This window comes from Physeter macrocephalus, chromosome 16 (assembly GCF_002837175.3).
Source record: "Physeter macrocephalus isolate SW-GA chromosome 16, ASM283717v5, whole genome shotgun sequence".
Classification (NCBI taxonomy): Eukaryota; Metazoa; Chordata; class Mammalia; order Artiodactyla; family Physeteridae; genus Physeter; species Physeter macrocephalus.
In genome coordinates, this window is record NC_041229.1 from 2,337,401 (window position 1) to 2,355,716 (window position 18,316).

Below are 18,316 nucleotides of genomic sequence, written 5' to 3' on the forward strand. Positions count from 1 at the left end.
GAGAGAAAAGGATAAAGGGAAACGCGTAGAAAAAAATGCTACTAAAGAAGTTGTGGGTGAGTGGGATATTTAGTTGGAAAGACTTTCTCATTGACAGCTCAGGGATGTGCCACAGCACCGCTGTGTCTGCGGGTAATGAAAACAGCCTGTGCTTCTGCTCACAAATTCCAACATGGTCCCCGGTGTTCTGGAGCTCAGATCATCCTACGCCGTGGACTCTGCCTGACTGATTATTCTTTTATATTTCTGAAGACAAGGATGATGAGGCATTAATAGAGATGCTCCGAGTGTGCCGGTGTTTCGAATAATGATTCTATATGTGGCTGGGAAAAAAGACATGTATTAATGCAAAAATGATCAGGAGGCCAGGGTGTCTGACGTATTTGTAAAACAGTGGTGCTGAGGTTTGCGAGAGAAGTGGCAGCAAACAGGTTGTAATGAATTTACTGCCCTTGCGCTGCCGTGACAGAGGGCGATTATTTCTGACTAGTGAATTACACTGCGGAATATTGATTTCCTTGTTCAGTAGAGCTCTGGGCAAACGGTTTGCTGGACCCTCTCACACACGTGCTGTGCTTCTGTTGGCTCAATCAAATTCTTAGTAGATGAACCCAAAACTGTTTTACCCTTGGAAGGGGTCATCCTGTACCCAGAACATGAAGAAAATGCCAGTGAGAGGGATAAATTATCCTGATATTCTGGAACCCTAACATGAGTGTTTGGTGAATTAAGTTTTCTTAAGTAAAATGTTCTGACTACCTTAGACCTAACAGGCAAGGGGAGAACAAAAACAAAGACAGAAACAACAACAAAAAACAGTGCTGATTTGATCTCTTTGGCTCATTGTGGGCTATGAGCTGTTTGGCTGAAGGGAAGAGTCGAAATTGCTAGCTATTACAAATAAGAGCACAAGCGGGTTTGGTTTTACCTACACTGGTGTAAGTGTTGGGACATACACTGAAGAGAGGCAGTCAGCAAAGTTTGGAGACAAAGATCTTGTGCAGTCAGATCGTTATGAATCTGATTCCTAAATGATGGCTCTAATCCACAGCGGAAGCTCCCTGAGTGATTCCAGAAGGGGCCCTGTTTTTTGCTTGTTTCTATGTTTAATTAGTTAAAAGTCAAAGCATGTTGAACACAACTCTTATTCAGTATATTTGAGAAATGTAGGCAGGTTATAAGTAAAATCCAGGGTGAAACTTCACAGTAGGGTTTTTTTTTTTTTTTTTTCCTTCGGTACACGGGCCTCTCACTGTTGTGGCCTCTCCCGTGGCGGAGCACAGGCTCCGGACGCGCAGGCTCAGCGGCCACGGCTCACGGGCCCAGCCGCTCTGCGGCATGTGGGAACCGGGGCACGAACCCGTGTCCCCTGCATCGGCAGGCGGACTCTCAACCACTGTGCCACCAGGGAAGCCCCACAGTAGGGTTTTTTAACATGGAACTCACTGGTGAGTTTGAAATAGCCCACAAACCATCTGAAACTCTCTAGAGCATTTTGTGCATTTGTACCTGTTTGAGTTTCTTGTCTTGAGAGCTTGTCTGTATTTTCTCTTCAGATTTTCAAAGAGTAGCCTCACATCCAAAGGTTTGAGAATGGCAGCTTTCCCATCTTCATGTCATCCCAGAAGAAAAGGGTCCTTCCCAGTTGAGTGTGGATGGAGATATGCCTCTTATGTAGCGCCATGAGGCTGATGGCTGCCCAAAGGCTCTGTCTTGACTTCAAACCTGCCCTTGTCTTATTTCTGGAAATAGATGTGAGCTATGTGAGGACATAGAAGGAGGCCCCAGGATTTCAGACCTCGGGAGGACTCCTGACACCAGCTCGGCCAACATTCATTTTACTGATGGGGAAATCAAGGCCTTGGAAGGTACAATGACCCACTACAGACCCCACAGCAAACCCGAGGTTGTGTTTGGACCAGAAGGCATCTTTTGTCTGCCTGTGTCATATTCTATTTACTCTACCTATACCGATTCCTCAAGAAAATGAGGGGAAATTGGCAGGCAATCCACATGTCACCTTCAATAGGCAAAATCTGATTGTATTCCTCGCAGAGCCTGTCTAGGAGTGGTGCTCATGGGACGGGTGAGCAGGGAGGCGGGGCCTCGCTTCTGCCACTTCAGGACTTACCGTCAGCAGCATGGAACACATTTGACATCTGTACAGGTAGACCTCCTCCCAGGTACCTAAAGGATAAGTTTAGTCTTTTTGGATTTCTTCTCAATTTTATCTTTTCATTTTCATTATTCTTGCTTTTTAAACTCCACGGACGCTTAGAGAAAATAATTTTGTATTTTACATGGAGCATCTATTGCTGTACGTCTTAGTTCCTGTCTGTCTCCCTTTCTGAATGGTCAAATACGAATGAGAAGAACTGAGTGAGAAGAATGACATGGCAATGGCTGGAATCGGTGACATGACAGAGTATTTGTTTTACTTTCCTTCTCTGTCTCCCTCATCCTTCCAAGGGAAGGCAAGGACCCCTTGGCCACACATGCGCTACCTGCCTCGTGCTGTCCTGCAGGAGGTGTGGCTGATAGCTCCACCTGGTCCTCCTGTCAACTCTGCAAGTGAATGAAGCTTGGTCTGAGCTCTGCCCACTGACTCGTACATCTTCCTGCTCTTCACCGAGGATTTAAAATTGAAGCACAGAGTCTAGGGGGTAGAATGAAAGGTATGGGGGACTCGGTGAACTGAGAATTGAACAAACAATACACAAATACGTCAAATGAGATCCGCACAAACGTTTCTGGGCTCTTGAGCTGAACACGTGTCAGGATGATGTGATATGATCATTAAAAACCTTACCTGGAGACCCCTCTTTTCATTACTATTTCTTGTTATTTTAAAGATGAATCTTGGGAATAACAGGTGTCATCTGTTTTGAAGAATTAAGTAATTACAGTAAATACCACACATGTGCATGTGCACACATACACACACACACACACACACACAAACACTTAATGGGAACTCTGAGAGTTTTGTCTAGTGCCAATATACTTTCCTTCCACAGACTTTAAGATATATGGCAGTTTATTCCCCCTTGTTTTCCTTGTGTCTTATAGAGAACAAAACTGAACAGCAGCTTGGGGCTAACATCATTTCTCGTTCCAGAAGAAGCCACTGTCTTTTATTAGAAAACATTCCCTTCCAACAGCTACGGTGTCCACCCCTCAAGTTCTCCTCAAGGAGCCACTTCAAACATCTGCAGAACTGGCATCTATGATGACATGTTTTCCCTTCCTATGAGCCTTTCTGGACACAAAGACAAGCACTGGCTGTAGAACTTGTCCAGATTCACACCTTTAATTGCCATTTATAAAAAAAAAATGCAGCTTTCCAAAATTTTTCTTGCAGAAATCTTATTAAAATCTGAAATTACTTGATTATTTAATTTTAAAAATAGAAAAAAGATTACTAATTTTCCGTTATAACATCTTACACAAAAGATAAGGAAAAGGAACCCAGCTAGCTAGTAGAAGAATCTGAACAAAAACCTAGTTCTACTGATCAGCAATTCTGTTCCTTTTCCAACATATTGCACTGGTACTCAGAAATTCCAAAAACCAGATTCACTGGAGGCCAGGTAAGTGCTATGGCCCTAGCCAAAGTATATTTCTAGGACGTTCTAATCAAATAGATACTCCAACCGAGGGATAATTCATTTTCGAATAATGCTAACGAGCCCTAAAGGATGGAAATCAACTCACATACCTTCACAATATGCCAGAAGCACATATCTAGGTTATCTGGAGGCTTGCATGGGCGTAAAATCAACATTCAAACAACTAAAGCCAAACGAAGCCTCCTGCATAAGGGATCATGCCCCCAAAATGCATCAGACACACACACCGTAAGAAGTAATCTTAACTTAAGCTCAGGAATTAGGGAGTCTTTTCTACAGAAAGCCATGATATGGACGTGATGGGAGAAGCTGGGGTTGTGGGAAGGAGGAACATGAGGATGGAGGTGCAGAGACCTCAGAGATGTCTGTTACTCACCCATCATGGGGATGCTGATTTGCACTTCTTGTCTTGGAGGAAGACGGAGTTGGGCACTCATGGAAATAGCGCCTGAACTAAGAGCCGAGCGGGGTGAGCACGGATGTTTTAGGATGGCCTGACTCGGCAGTTATGGGGATGACAAATGAGACGCCTCCATCCTCTCAAGCACCAAAGAGCAAGCTCCCAACCAAATTAGTCCCGGGATTTAGTTTAAAATAAAAATTTTTTTAAATGCTTGAAAGAGGAGTTGTTCAATAGATACAATCTCAGTTCTGAGCTGTCTGTCTGGTGACTGTCACCTGCACATGTATTTGGTGGGTAGTAGCAGGAGAGGCTGTGGGCTCATGGGGTGGGTGCTGTCACTTGGCCACCTCTCTCCTTCTGCATACGTTTTTCTCCTCTGATGATAAGTACCTCAAATGTTTACCGTCGTAAGAATAAAAAAAATTGTGGGCCTTTTGCTGTTCCCAGATGATACATTTTTTTAATCAAACAAACCCACACATTAGAGGGACCATCCTGTGATGGATTAGTGTGACTGCTTTCCCTTCCGAACTCACGGTCCAGAGGTATAAGATAAAGATGGGGTCAGTCCAGTGAAATGTGCTGAACCTCCGTCAGATTCCAGTGTCAATTCATTTGCTAACGTCCCTCCAGCGTGAAGAACAAGAGCTGTCCATCACCACCGTCATTATCACCATCCACAGTGACAGAAGCGAACACCTGTGGATCACCGATGGCAAAGGTAGCTCCAGTTCTGCGAGGCCCGCTCATCAGAAGGCGGTCCTTGGACAAGTACTACAACGCTGCAAGTTAGACATCTGAACCGATTGTGCAGAAGAGTTCATGGGGAAAGGCTTAACGGTAGGAACTTGAGGACAGCGGCACTCGTGGGAAAGGACAGACACTCTGTTGAAAGAAGATGAATGGGATTCTCCGGGAGTGTGGGGTTAGGGCTTGAACCTCCCTACTAGTACTCCCCCCAACACACACACTACTAGGGGATAAAATCTGCAAAACCTCAAGCATGGTTTCCCCAAAGGACAGCCTAAGGTTAAAGGTAGTGGCTGAATCCTAAAGTATGACTGTGACTTGACTGGACCCAAGGGGTCCAGTATGTTTGAGATCCAGTCCGGCCCATAGTAATGGTCATCCATTAGCACCTGTGCCATGAAAAACAACTGCACACGCTATTCAGGATGCTTTCTTTACTCGCTCTAGTGAGCACTGTCTTGCCAAGCTCGTTTCTTGAGAAGAGAAGCCTAGAAATCACCCCTATGAGCACCTATCAAAGCCATGTCCTCCTAGATTGAACTCTGAGTCTGGCCGAAGGCCCTGTCTCATGGGCACCCTTTAGAGACTGAAATCCAGCAGATCAGGGCTTATGTGTTGCACTAAACAGAAGAGGAGAAGAAACCCCTCCAGAGGCAGGGCAGGGAGTTCTCCTACCTGCTGAGCCAGCAGTCATGGCAAAACTGGTTCTACCAGAAGCGTGCTAGTGAATGACCAGAGCTCCAAAGAGCCTCAAGACAAGAAGGGCTATGGAACTGGCACAGGTGAAAGGTGAAAGGAAGTCTTCCTTATCAATGTCACAGTTGGTCAGGACAGACCAGTCCTTCCTGCGAGGATGCTGACGGGTGAACTAAACCATGCTTAGCAAACCTGAATGAGAAAGCTCTGAATCACATGGAGGTTACCTGCCACTCTGTGCTCTTGTCCTGACAAAATCTGGGAAGACTCTGTCTGCAGATGCCCTGGTACATTTTATTCAGAGGGGTTCTGGGCTCAAGTTTAGAAGTATGGAAATTCCCTGTGTTTTTCCCACTCTATTCCCTCTATTCCCGTGACCCACGATCTGCACGGAATTCCTCTGGTCCGTGTCTATAGAAGTTCCAGTCACAGGAAAGCTAGTAAATCTCACCCACTTTTATTCAAAGGAGACCCAGAGCCCCTTGCCTTTAGCAGTTCTGAGACATAAGGAAGGAATGACTCCAGTGCAGCCTGGATCTGCGAGGCTTGGTCCGACTATTCCAGTCCACGCTGCCAGGAAGAAGCTGGAGAATCTGGCACCTGCTGGTGTAGGTGGAAGGGCAGAAGGGCACAAAGAAACACGAAGGGGAGGGGGGAGGGAGAGGGAGGGACTGGGAGTTTGGGGTTGGTAGACGCAAAGTGTTACATACAGGATGGATAAACAACAAGGTCCTACTGCAGAGCCCAGGGAACTATATTCAGTATCCTGTGATAAACCATCATGGAAGAGAATTAAACAAAGAATGTGTAAAATAAAAAGAAACATGAAGTCAACAAGATTTTCTCAGTGCTGCCAGAAGCAGCTGAAAATGAAACCACTCCTTTCCAAACGCTTCCTACTCCTCTCAGGTGGAACTGGCCCCCAAGGACACAAGCACGGTAATCCCTGGGTGATTCGGCTCTGACCTCATTTCTGCCTCCTGGTGAATCTCCAGCTACTTATTTAATTCCCAGAATCAATCAGAAGAGGTTAGAATTATTTGAAAACTAGTCTGCATTAAACCGTACCTTTTCTCCTAATTTGTAGTTAGAGGCAAGGTTTGGGGGGCAGGCTTGGATGGAAGAGAGTCCCCCAGACACTGGTGGATGGGACTGGGGGTTCATCGGTACTCACCCACAGGGACTTTTTGGGCTATGGCTGCACTCTAATGCCTTCCAGAAATAACCACACGTGAAAGCCATCCCCTAACCGGACGTGCCATCTGCCCAGGCTATGAGGGGAGGTGTGTGGCCACGGCAGGAACTCCTGAAGGCAGTGGAGGTGCGGTCACCACGAGGCCCGCCTCCCGTGCTTCTGATGGAGGAGAAGGTGCTTTCCCGAAGCCCTGCCTGTCGTCAGAGCCCGCTCCACAGGGGGCCCCACTCCACCCACGAGGGGTCCACAGAGCAGTAGCCTGAATCCAGAGCCCGACCCCCCTCCACGTCCTTCACACCTGAGCCAGGCAGGCTCTGCTCCCCTCCCCCGCCACTTGAGAATGAGGTACCACACCAGGTAAAGAGGGACATGGAACACTCTTTAATGTCAAGTCAGAGACAACCCCCCCTCCCCCAGCCCCTAATCCGGCTGCCCTCATCACATCACGACCCCTCCCCGAGGCTCCTCTGGTTCCCAGACTTCGGGGGAGGAAGAAAAGGTTACCTAAAAACTGCATTTTCTTCTCTTTCATACACACGCACACAAAGGTGGGAAATTAAATAAAATAAACCAAGAGGATTCGATTCTCCAGCGGTCACAAAGGCATCAGAGATTCCCATAACGGGCTAAAGCGAGTGGTTACTGACTGCTGAGTTGGTCCGGCTGCTTGCTGTCTGTCCGTGCCTGAGGCATGACGGAGAAGCTAGGCCCCCCGCATCAGCCCTCGCCTCTGAGAGCGGCCCCTGGAAAAGGTGCTGCGCCTTGTGTCAGTGTTTTGTTTCTCTTTTCACTTTTTAGAAATGTCTCTGACATGTGAATAACCCAAGAAAATAAAAAGGCAGGAGCTGATTACACAACTACCAGTAGACTCTATCATCTTTTAGAAGAGCAACACACAGCTAACGCCATATACAGCATGCAGTAATGTCTGAGAAAGGACCCTGCTGAGAAAGAAAATGGCTAGAACCCTAACAACAACAAAAAATATATGTGTATATATACTGTATAATATATGTCATCAAAAGAAGCATCGCCAGCAAACTCAAGATATGGTGCAGGTCACTTTTCCGTTTCTAAACAGCATGTGGACGTGTAGTATTGTCTGCAATAAATGCCAGAATAAGAAGAAATCTGCAGCGCTGGTGGAGATGTTGGTTAAACTGTATGTGTGGATTTTTATTTTTTGTTTGGTGGATTTGCCAAATCCTCACCAGGTGGCTAATGCCTGCTGTGTTGTCCACCAGTTGTAAACCTAGGTAAGAAGTATACTATTCATGTTTAACGTTTAACAAACATACTTCTCTTCACCCCTTTCACTTGTGTACTTTTTTAGTTTTGTCTTGTTTTTGCACTAAGTTTTAGACTCATCTCAGAAAATATAATTCATAAAATTAATAATGAATCAGAATCCCTTATTATCTATGATGTCCATGTAGTAAAATGAAAACAAAAAAAAAGTTTAACAATATCTTTTGTGACTGTTGATTGTGGGATTATTGTAGTTGACAGGCTGTCTTGTTTCGTTTTCCCTTTTATTTATCTTTTTGTTGCTGCGTTTCATCACACACACAATAGGGACACAGTTCAGGAATGGGCCTGCAAGCCTCCCTCTGAGTTCTTCTCTACTGACTGATTGAATCTGGGGTGGCCGACTCCAGAACTTGCCTTGGGGGGGCCACTGTGGTGGGCAGAGCGGCTGAGCCCTTGCCCGACTGGTAACGGAGGTCACGCCATGCAGCTTGCGGGTGGGTCCAAAGCCGCGTGCATTCTTCCCGTTTGGAAAAAGAAAGAAAACTCAGCTGTACCTATGTATCTGCAAGGCGGTTTCCAATGCCCTCGTTCAACCTGTTTTCCCAAAGTATTCTCTGTTCCCCTCCCTCGAATTTGTGTCCCCTCAGGCTCTGAATTTCGTGGGATCGTATCTGCTTTAGAACGGGGATGCTCGCGTTGCTCTTGGTCGCCGTGGCCGATGTGTTGGTGGTGGTGGTGACGGCAGCTTCTCCCCGGCGGGGAAGTGGCACTCACATCAAAATTTGAGGAGTAGGTGCAAAACCAGAAGAGGCAGCAGCCCAACGCAGCCAGCCCTCCTCGACGCTCCATTGCTCACCTCGCTGATGGCGCCCGGGCCTGCAGACAGAACACACCTGTCGTGAGCCTGGCCCCTCCAACTGGGAGCATCCAGCGACTCCCAGCTCCATCCCCAGAGGCTGCGTTAGCCTGGATCCCGTGGGCACAGCTACGTGACGGGGCGCCCACCCGGGCAGGAGGGACCTCAGGGTACAGCGTGCAGGTGCCTGCTCCTCCTCTGCTGTCAGAGCATGCTGAGGCCATGGCTCAGGGGCAAGTTCAAGGAAGAGGTGGCTGATTCATCAACACCTTACACAGAGCTTCAATCAAGTGAGACCCCCGCACCGCCTGCATCACCGTCCAGTCCCTCGGAGCACTGCCCGCCTTAAACATTCACGTGACCCTCCTGTCGTGCAGGAAAGGACTCGCTGGACACACCAACTGTCCCCTGCGGCTGCCGCACTGGCCTCGGGGCCCCTTCTGTAGATCACTCGGTCCCAGGGCAGCGCACTTGGCCTCTCCCCCATCTGGATCAGGTAACAGCAGACCTCGCTGAAGTATCACATGCTTGAAAGGTCCAAACCAGCTCGCCTGAGGTGGAGGGGAGATGAAGCAAAGGGACAGGTGGCCTTTGGCCGTGTACACAGGAGGCGGGGAAGATCTCCATGGACACTGGATGCAGAACGTGCCATGGTGCGTGTCGGGTGGGGGGGCAGACGGAGGGCCTATCTTCCTGAGAGGCACACACCAGCCTCACCTGCACACAGATACTCTTTGAGATGGAGCCACAAGAAAACTAGGAGGTCATAACGTTCCCCAGCAGCTTCCCTATCATTTGAAGCATAAGCGTTGTGGCTCCTTCAGCCCCGTGGCCATGAACGCACGTGATAAATGGAGCTATGATTCAGGAACAGTACACGCAAGTTTGGATGCCTGGATGAATTAGGCACCTAATGAAGCAGGGCATCTTCTCAGACTGGACTTGCTCTGGAAGCCTCTTGCATTGGATTTACCAGAGGCATTTAAGGCTGGTGTCCGCCCCCGCCCCCCAAGTCCATGTCATCACTGGGTTGAAGGGCTAAAGCCAGAACCTGCTTGCCTGACTTGGATGCTGGACACGGAGACACTTCTGGCTTATGCAGATCAGCATCAAATCAGGCTTCTTGATTCCACATGGAATCATTCCAAGCCCTAGAAGTCCTGGCCTGGGAGCACTGTCCCTGTGATTTATTCCTTAGACCTTTGGGACAAATGTCTGATTCTGGGCCAGTGGCTAAACAGTCAGGAGTTAGAAATGCACCAGGTCATCCAACCTCTGTGTCTCTGGTGCCTGGTTCAAACTGCAGGGGAGCAAAATTGTCACCCCCAAATGTCTCTTGGGCATGCAGATTATTTCCAGCTGAAAGCAATCAAGGCCCAAAAGACTTAGGAAGAAACTCTGCCCTTCCCCCTAACTACCCAAAGAATGTAGAAGGAAGACCTGTACCAGGAAGGGAGCTGTCACCATAGGTAACTACAGTGTGAACTGGGTGTGGAGACAGGGACGAACCTACAAAGTCTGTTAGTTACTGTTCCTCTGTGCCCGTCTCCCTGCCTGGCCCTGTCTACCAAACATCCGCCTTTCCTCCTCCATGTGAATTGCCTCCCCTCCCTCTGAAGTCCTAAGCCCCTACCCCCAACATCCTCTTTTTTTAAAAAACAAAAATTTATTTATTTATTTGGTCGCACCAGGTCTTAGTTGCAGCATGCGAACTCCTAGTTGCGGCATGCATGTGGGATCTATTCCCTGACCAGGGATCGAACCCAGGCCCCCTGCGTTGGGAGCGTGGAGTCTTAACCACTGCACCACCAGGGAAGTCCCCCAACATCCTCTTTTGTCTTTAGCTGAAGGTGGCATTTAAGGTGAGGGTTTGGGACATTGTGGTGAGTTAATCACTTTTCCTAGGCCTCTTCCGTGCATACACATTAGTAAATTTTTGCTTTATTTTCTCCTGTTACTCTGTCTTATGTCGATTTAATTCTTAGACCGGCAAGAAGAGCCTAGAAGTGCAAGTTGTCCTGGGGAGAAGGACAAGAGACGCCTCTTCCGCTCCCCGCCAGGGAGGTGACCGTCTGGGCAACACAAAACTGAATGCTCTCCTTCTGCAGTCTACGGGGATACCCGTGACAAAGGAGCATCCCTACGAAGCACCATTCAGATTTGCTTATCGACCATTCAATTGGTTGCATCTTCTGAAACCTAACTACTATGTTTCTATATAAACCACCACCAGAAACTCTAGCCTTTATATTTAATCACTGCTACATATACAGCAGTCTTTGGAATCTCCGGAGAGAAGCCGGCCCCAGGGCTTCTAGAGTGAGGAGTTATCTGTTCCTCTCCTGTGAGAAAGCCCTTCCTCTCTGGACCACTCCAGGATCCCTCCAGGAGACCCCTGCCTCTGCCCGAGGCCAACTCTGAGACAGGGAGGTTGTTCTGAGTCCCTGGGAGCCGCTGGGCTGCAAGTCTGACGGGAGGGTTGGTGGCTGCACCCCTCCCCAGGTGCACACGGCTCCGCGATTCCAAACGCATCCTGCACGCCTGGCGCCTGGACACACACGCGTCTGTTCACACAGGGCTCCTCTCTCACCTCTTTTCTCTCCTCAACACTGGCTCACACAGCTTTGAAACCCACTCCCCACCCCCACCCCCCAGCACAGCCCTCCCGTCCCCGCTCCTGGTAAGAGAAGGGGGACGTCGCCAGTTCCCGCATGGAGATGCTCTCTGCCTCTGCCGCCTTCCACCCCTCTGGGCTGCCCGGCCAGCGGACGTCTCCAGGGAGGAGGATGAAGGATGCACATGCCAGGCAGACAGCCCAGCAGGGGCCTGGCTTGATTACCAGCTCAGAAAAGTCAGGAACCTGGTCTGCCGGCCACGGAGTCTGCAACGCCCCGCAGGTGGCGGCTGGGAGCTGGCAAAAGTGCCCGGGGAACCTGGCAACGGCCTTGCGCGGCAGGTGCTCCGGGTCGCCTGTACTGCTCCGGCTCCTCCCGCTCCCTGGGACGCACGCAGGGAGCCTGTGGGGAGGGGGCCTGGCCCGCTGTCAGAGAACTCCTCCCAGAGAAGAAAGGAAAAGGCCGCTGGGTGCGCCGGGGGCCCTCCCTGTGTGATGTTCCGCGACCACCCTCCTGGCCAAGGTGGGTCCGCGGGGCCGTCACTCCCCTGGACACCACTTCCAGCCTGGCCTCGCTCCCCCAGTGCCCTCCCCTTGCCCCGCCCAGCCTCCCTCCTCGACACAGCTGCCTGCAGGAGGAAACAGGGGTGGTCCCTGGAGAAACCCGGAGGCGGGGTCTCCTCACATCCTCTCAGAGGACGTGCACCAGCTCTCCACCACCTGCGCCTGGACCCCTCGGGTTGCCTCCTTGTGCCAGCCAACTCCAGGCTGATGTGTCTGTGACTCCAAGCTGATCAGACCACTGATGGATTGGACTCCTTCAGCCTTTACAAAACCTCCCAGCTGCTCCGTAGGACACGCACTGCATTTCCTAGTCTGCCTGCCATCTGCCTCCTTAGCCTCGCGCCGCGCCCCGCCCCCACCAGCAGGCGTGCACCACACATACGTGTGCGCACACGAGAGTGCACCTTCCAGCCTATTTTATTTAATTCCCATCCTTGCACCTTCTGCCTGAAATGCTCTTCACCCGACTCACTCCCACTCCTTGTTCCAGGTTCTGTTCTGGCCCCAGTCACCTCTTCCAGGCAGCCTTCCTTGACTTACTCTGGTTTGTTTCCACAGCACCCTACACATCCCACTATTAAAATATGCACCATCCTATCCTACAATTATCTTTATGTGTCTCACATGCATTTCTTCTCCTATGCTGTGAGCTCCATAAGGGCAGGGTCTGTGCCTAGCTGGGCCCCCAACAGGTATTTAATAAACCTTTGTTGAAAGAAGGAAGGAACCAGAACATTGTGACCTGTGCTACATGTCCATGCTTACTTTGTCTCTGTGTTTTTCTTCTTCTTAAGATTCTACTTGGAAATAAACCCACAAACCAAACCGAGAACAAAGCAAAACATTCTCTCCTACCTTGCCTTTGGCTTTACCTCCGTTTTCTCGTCTGAACACCCTTCCCCCCTATTTCGAACAGTTTCCAATAAAAGTCACTGAAAATTCTTGTGGTTGAGGGAAGATATTCACAGAAGTAAAGCCATATTGGTTAAAATTCCAGGTGGAGGGCCTGCAACTGGAAAGGGGTTCCGGCCCCATAAAGCCCCTCACGTAGGAGATGAAGGTTATTATCTCCTGCCCTAATGTGTGGAAACTCAACCTCGGAGACCTTAAGTGACTTCCCCAAGGTCCCTTGACTTCTGTCTCCAAATACAATTATCTTTCCACTAACTCGGAGCTGTCGCTTTGTGGAACTTGCACATCTCCAGCGAGGAAGAGAGCAGAGAGTGAAGCCACAGGACATGCCCCGCTGGGCACGGGTCAAGGTGGGGAGCACACAGGTCCTCCCACACTGACTGGCACAGGAAACTCGCCAGGAGAGGAGGACCTGCTGTCCAGGCAGGTGTGGGTCCCAAGCTCCTGGAGCAAGGCCCTCTCAGGGCCCTTGCTGGCCAGAGCGACAGCCCAGCCGCTCTGCCTGGTGACTTGGCCACACGGATGAGGTCTCTGCTCTTCATCCAGCCATGCTTCCACTCTGCGTGGAATGCCTTCATTGCCTCAATCTCATTATAGAGCTCTGGAGGCCTAAAGAGACTAATCACCAGGACCATTAGGGTCCCAGAGAACTGTGATGAATGTCAATTATCCATCGGAAACATCTGGATGGAATGAAAGCCTCAAATAAGATGCATTTTATTTGTAGCCAAGTGACTCACCCAAGAACCTCCCCCTTCCTTCCCCTTTCCCCTCCCTCCTGCCACTTCCCTTCCAGCTCCAAGTTAGAGAGAGAGAGAAAGAGAGAATGGGGTAAGCAGAGGCCAGCATGCAAGGCCAAGGTCTAAGAAGATCACTGCATTAGAGCATATCCGTGTGCAAAGGAAAGAGGCGGGCCTGGTACACAGGGGCCCAGACATGGAGCTATTTTGGGCGCTGACAGGTCCTCGTTAGTGCTGGCAGCAAAGGCAAGTTAGACTTCTGCAGGGGAGGCACCCGGGGAGAATCAGATGTCCTTGGGGACAGTTAATCTGAATTGACACAGGGCCGGCCCGAGGTCAGGCGGTTCCCACCAGGCTGCCTCCTGGGGTTAGTGCAGAAGAAAAGGCATCTTGCAAGAAGGTAAAATAAAGAGTCTTGTGCACCTCAGCCCACCAAGGCAGCAGCTGCCTGGAGAGTAAGCATACCAACCTTTCCCAGGGGTCAGAGCTGTGGTTTTGACTTCTAAAAGAAATGAAAAACAAGCCACTGTTAAGGCAGAGAGCAGCCAGAGACACTCACTTTACCCTCTGATGGTTTTGGGGAAGGAGGCTGAACTTCCGGCCCAGCCCCCACGCTGTTCTGACCATAGCCCAGCCCCGAGACGTGCACCCCTCTGGCTTGCTGGGAAGTCAGTTGCTGTAGGTGGAGTGGGGGGCCAGGGAAGGATGTGAGTGATGGTCACATTGGAACCCTGACCCAAAGAGAGCCAGCACCCCTACCGTGTCTTAGCAGGGGGTGCCAGTACCGTGGAGCCAGAGGTCCCAAGCCAATAAACACTTTTTGCAGAATAACCTTCTTCCTTTGGCCACCAGACTATCCTCTAATTAGTTGAAGTCTGCAGGCTTTAGTATAAAACTGGCTGATACAAATAGGCCCTCCTATGGCAATCTGAATGCAGGTAGCCAAGCTCTGTTTGAGATGTAAAGTTAACTGGCATTTATCAGTGCGTCTTAGAAATACTGGGGAGCAAGTTTCCATGTACCAGAGGAGCCCAGACCTTTGAGAGCTGACCTCTCTTGATGACTCAGACTACAGGAAGCTGGGCCAGAGGTCTTCCTCTCCCTGGAGCAACCTAAGGCAATAAGACCTGCATCCCTGCTGCTGGAACCCACCTGTGGAAATGCTGGGCACCAGCCCCTCTCTGCTGGCTGACCCAGGAAACACCCGCCTTCACCAATTCAAGCTCTCAGGCCAATCCACAGAGCCTGTTCTGCTCACCAGCCAGCAGTGGAATGACCTCTCATCTTTCACCTCCCTCTTTAGCTGGGGGCCTCTGCACATGTTCCCCCTGGACACAGAGGGTGGGAATCCTTCCACAGTGTATATGGGTATCAAATCACCATGGTGCACGCTTTAAATGTCTTATAATTTTACTCATCAATTATACCTGAAATAAAGGAAAATAAAGCTGAAAAAAAGAAAACGACATTAAAGTCTTTTGCATCGAAGTGATACAATTCTCTGTGCAAAGGCCCTCGCATGTAGAAAGAAAGACAACCTAGAAATAACTCAGCCTAAACTCGACTAAAACGTTTGACCAAAATCAGGTGAGTATGTCCCTGTGCATTCGAGCTCTCAGTCTACTCTTTAAAGGCATCTGAGATACGATGCAAATCTTGATCCAAGTGGACATTAGTGGGTGGATCTAAAATCAAAGATCAAAGGGGTGACTCAGAGGAGATCTGATGTACAGTCAGGGTGGTAGAGAAAAGCCAGGAGCGCTGGTCCACGCTGTCTGCTGTGCGCTTATCAAGGACAGTCCCTCGGAGAGATTACTGGGCCCTCCACCCCAGCCTAGTAGCTAACTAGGGGCTGTTTTCATGAATTGCCTCATTCGGGCCCCACTGTCTTGAGCCTCCCTGTACCAGGACGGAGGGTGACTGGAAGGAAGGAGGACAGTCTGCAGAGAGATGCTTGGAGCCATAAAGGCATCATGGCCTTTCACCCCCAAACCACGGGCGGTGCAAAGTAGGGCACGTGTGAGGGAGGGCAGCCCACAGAGTGATGGGGGGCTGGCTTAGACTCTGCTAGAGGGAGGGCGCAGGGAGGGGTTCTACCTGGTAGTCTGCCTTGTTGGAACTCTCGGGAAGAGGAATACAGTGAAAGCACACGCTCCTGCGGTGCTCTGGAGCCAGAAGTGATCTTCTATGAGGGCAAAGATCTGAAAACAGCTTCCGCTTAGTTGTTCCATCCAGATCCTTTCCCTGTGAATCTCCAGGGTCATCATGCCTTGGTGTCCACAGGGGTAAAGGGCTATTTGACACTCATTCTGGATTTTCCTAGAACTTAACCTTGGGCTTTTCCAGGTGGCAACGTTTCAACCCCTCTCCCACTCGGGTATCTCACCACAGGGAGGAGGTAAATGTAACCAAGGCATTCTTTATAGTCGCTGGAGACCTCCTGCTGAGCTCCAGCCCACTCCCTGTGATTTGGTTCTAAGAAGAGATGTAGAGACTGTTTCTACATCATGTTTATCATCATGAGGTGCTAAGACCACTGGGCCCAGCTTCCGGGAGTGTATGGGCCTCTTCGAACCTCCAAGCGTGTACGAGCCCTGAGCTCAAGGCTTTGCGTTAACCCTTGGCTATCGACAAAAACAACAATCCTTCAAATCTAAGCATGTATTTTTCTCACCAAGAGCTAGCCTGAAATGTGTGATCTTTTTGTTGATGTATTAAGGTGAAGCCAGGTAGAGTGGGAAAAAAAGAAAGAAAAAATGAAAGAAAAATAACATAAAAACAACAAAAAAAGAACTGCTCCCTTTAAGCCTCCACGTTAATATCTCTGGTCAAGCCATGAAGTGATCTTTCTGCCACGAAGCCCAGCTGAATCCAAGTACCTAGGGGGGACAGGGCTGCTGTCTGACTCTAGTGGGTGTGGCAGGGCTGTTTTCACACCAGGATGGTTATACAGGACAAATAAACCTTCTAGAAACAGCGTGAAGGGATCTTTTTGGTAGCTTCTGTATTTAGACACACGTGCCATAGAGCTCACTGCTGGGTGGCTGCCCTTAATTAACTATCTTTTATCCTCTGTAGGGAAAAACAGATCATCTCTGCCACTGCAATTGTTTCCTTCTGATGCACAGAGTTGACTTACTTCCGCCTTCTTTAATAAGATGATTTGATGGTCACTGCAAGGTTCGCAGGCATTAATCAGCCAACCTCTCCCAGCCCACTGATACCATCAAATCTGACTCCTTGCCCAGGAGATAAAAGACAAAGGACCAGAGGATGGGAAATGAACAGCCACCGAGCCGCTGAGTTTGCAGTGCGCCCCTGGCACATGTGCCTGTGAGGTAGGGAGTGAGGGATGGTGGTGTATCCCTGAGTCCTTTGTTATTACGGCAAGAGTCCTGCACCACCAGATATTAATATGAGAGGGGGGCATGCAATCTGTTGTGTTTGCAAAAAGGGAGCAGACAAATACTTCAAGGGTGGCAGAAAATGCTGAGAAGGAGTGGAATTCTCCTATCTGAATCTGTCTAGACCATCCGGATATTGAGTAGCAAAAGAGCTTGGAACGTCTCTTAAAGCCAAGCGTTCCTTGTCCGTGGAAATCCACTGGAGATGAGGGGAGCATAACCTGGGAGTATTTCTCTGAGAAAAGAGGTAGCTCTCTATTCTACGGGACGCTGGAAAAGGAGGAGGAAAAAACCACACACACACGCACGCACACACACGCGCAGATGAAATGCCCCGGAAGCAAGATCTGTCTTCTTTAAAATACTCCTGAGCTGTACAAGAGTCCAACAGCTACACGGAAGACCACACTAATCCAAGTCTTGGAATGTTCCAGGTTTCTACCGACTGCAACTTCTGGCCTGGACCCAGTGCCCTGCACCCAACAAGAAGGTGAAGGGTGGGAGCATAGTAGAATCAGAGTAGAGAGCTGGCATGCAGACCCTGCCCCAGACTCAGTGGCCAGCGGAGCCGGAGAGAATGCTCAGCTCTGTGTCAGCAGGTGGATCCTCTGCTCCTGGTCCCACGCTCAGTATCAGGTAGTGATTTGTTTGTTTCCGATCAGTTTTGTTACTGTTGGCTTTAGTGGGGGACGTGCCCCCTCCAACCCTTGAGGGCACCTTCGGTGGAATTCTAACTCCTTGGCAACCAGTCCCTGTTTTAAAAGTCGCTTTCCCTCTGAGAGTAAAGAGCTCAGCGATCAGAATGAATTGAGTCACTTCTCAAAGTCCCTTGTGAAGCATCTTCTGCTTTACGTCCTGTCTCTCACACGTCCCTGTTACCATTTATGCCCTTAGCTACTTTTCTAACGCTCTTTGAGATCTGCGGATACGCCTTGCCCAGGGGTTCAATAAACGTTCAGCTGAATCAGGTTGAACCTGGACGCTTCCATTGACTTCACTTTTTTTCTATTTCTTTGTTTCCTTTTCCCCTTTGCGGTCTATCACCAGGGTGCCCTACATCACTAAGGTGAATGATGCATCCCTGAGTCATTTCACGATAAAAGCATTCTTCCTCATATGTCAAACAGCTTCCCATATAATTCATTTTCTTCCATCCTCTCCCCCGCCTTCCAAGTCTAACGCCATCATCCGATGATTGTTTGTGCAATGAGAATGGATGAACAGGTGGGATGTGAAGGATCAGGGGGTAGGTGGAAGGTGGGAAAAGACATTCCCGTCCTCGTTGTCACAGCTGCCTTCCTG

The 18,316-nt window shown here is 49.6% G+C and overlaps 1 protein-coding gene across 6 annotated transcripts in view; it reads right to left on the bottom strand.

The window, feature by feature from the left end:
- Window positions 1-7,859: 7,859 nt before the first annotated feature.
- Window positions 7,860-18,316, bottom strand: part of NTM (neurotrimin) — a 954,879-nt gene continuing 944,422 nt past the window's right edge. For 3 of the 6 annotated variants that reach the window (XM_024131161.3, XM_024131165.3, XM_024131163.3), the window contains 2 exons: window positions 14,080-14,112; window positions 7,860-8,800 (listed from right to left, as the gene is read on the bottom strand). In XM_024131161.3, coding sequence (XP_023986929.1) covers window positions 8,700-8,800; window positions 14,080-14,112 — 134 coding nt within the window. In that variant the 3' untranslated portion in view covers window positions 7,860-8,699. Of the gene's footprint in view, window positions 8,801-14,079; window positions 14,113-15,005; window positions 15,038-18,316 lie in introns of those variants that run through there. The other 3 variants (XM_024131164.1, XM_024131162.3, XM_055091563.1) reach the window with 2 other exon arrangements.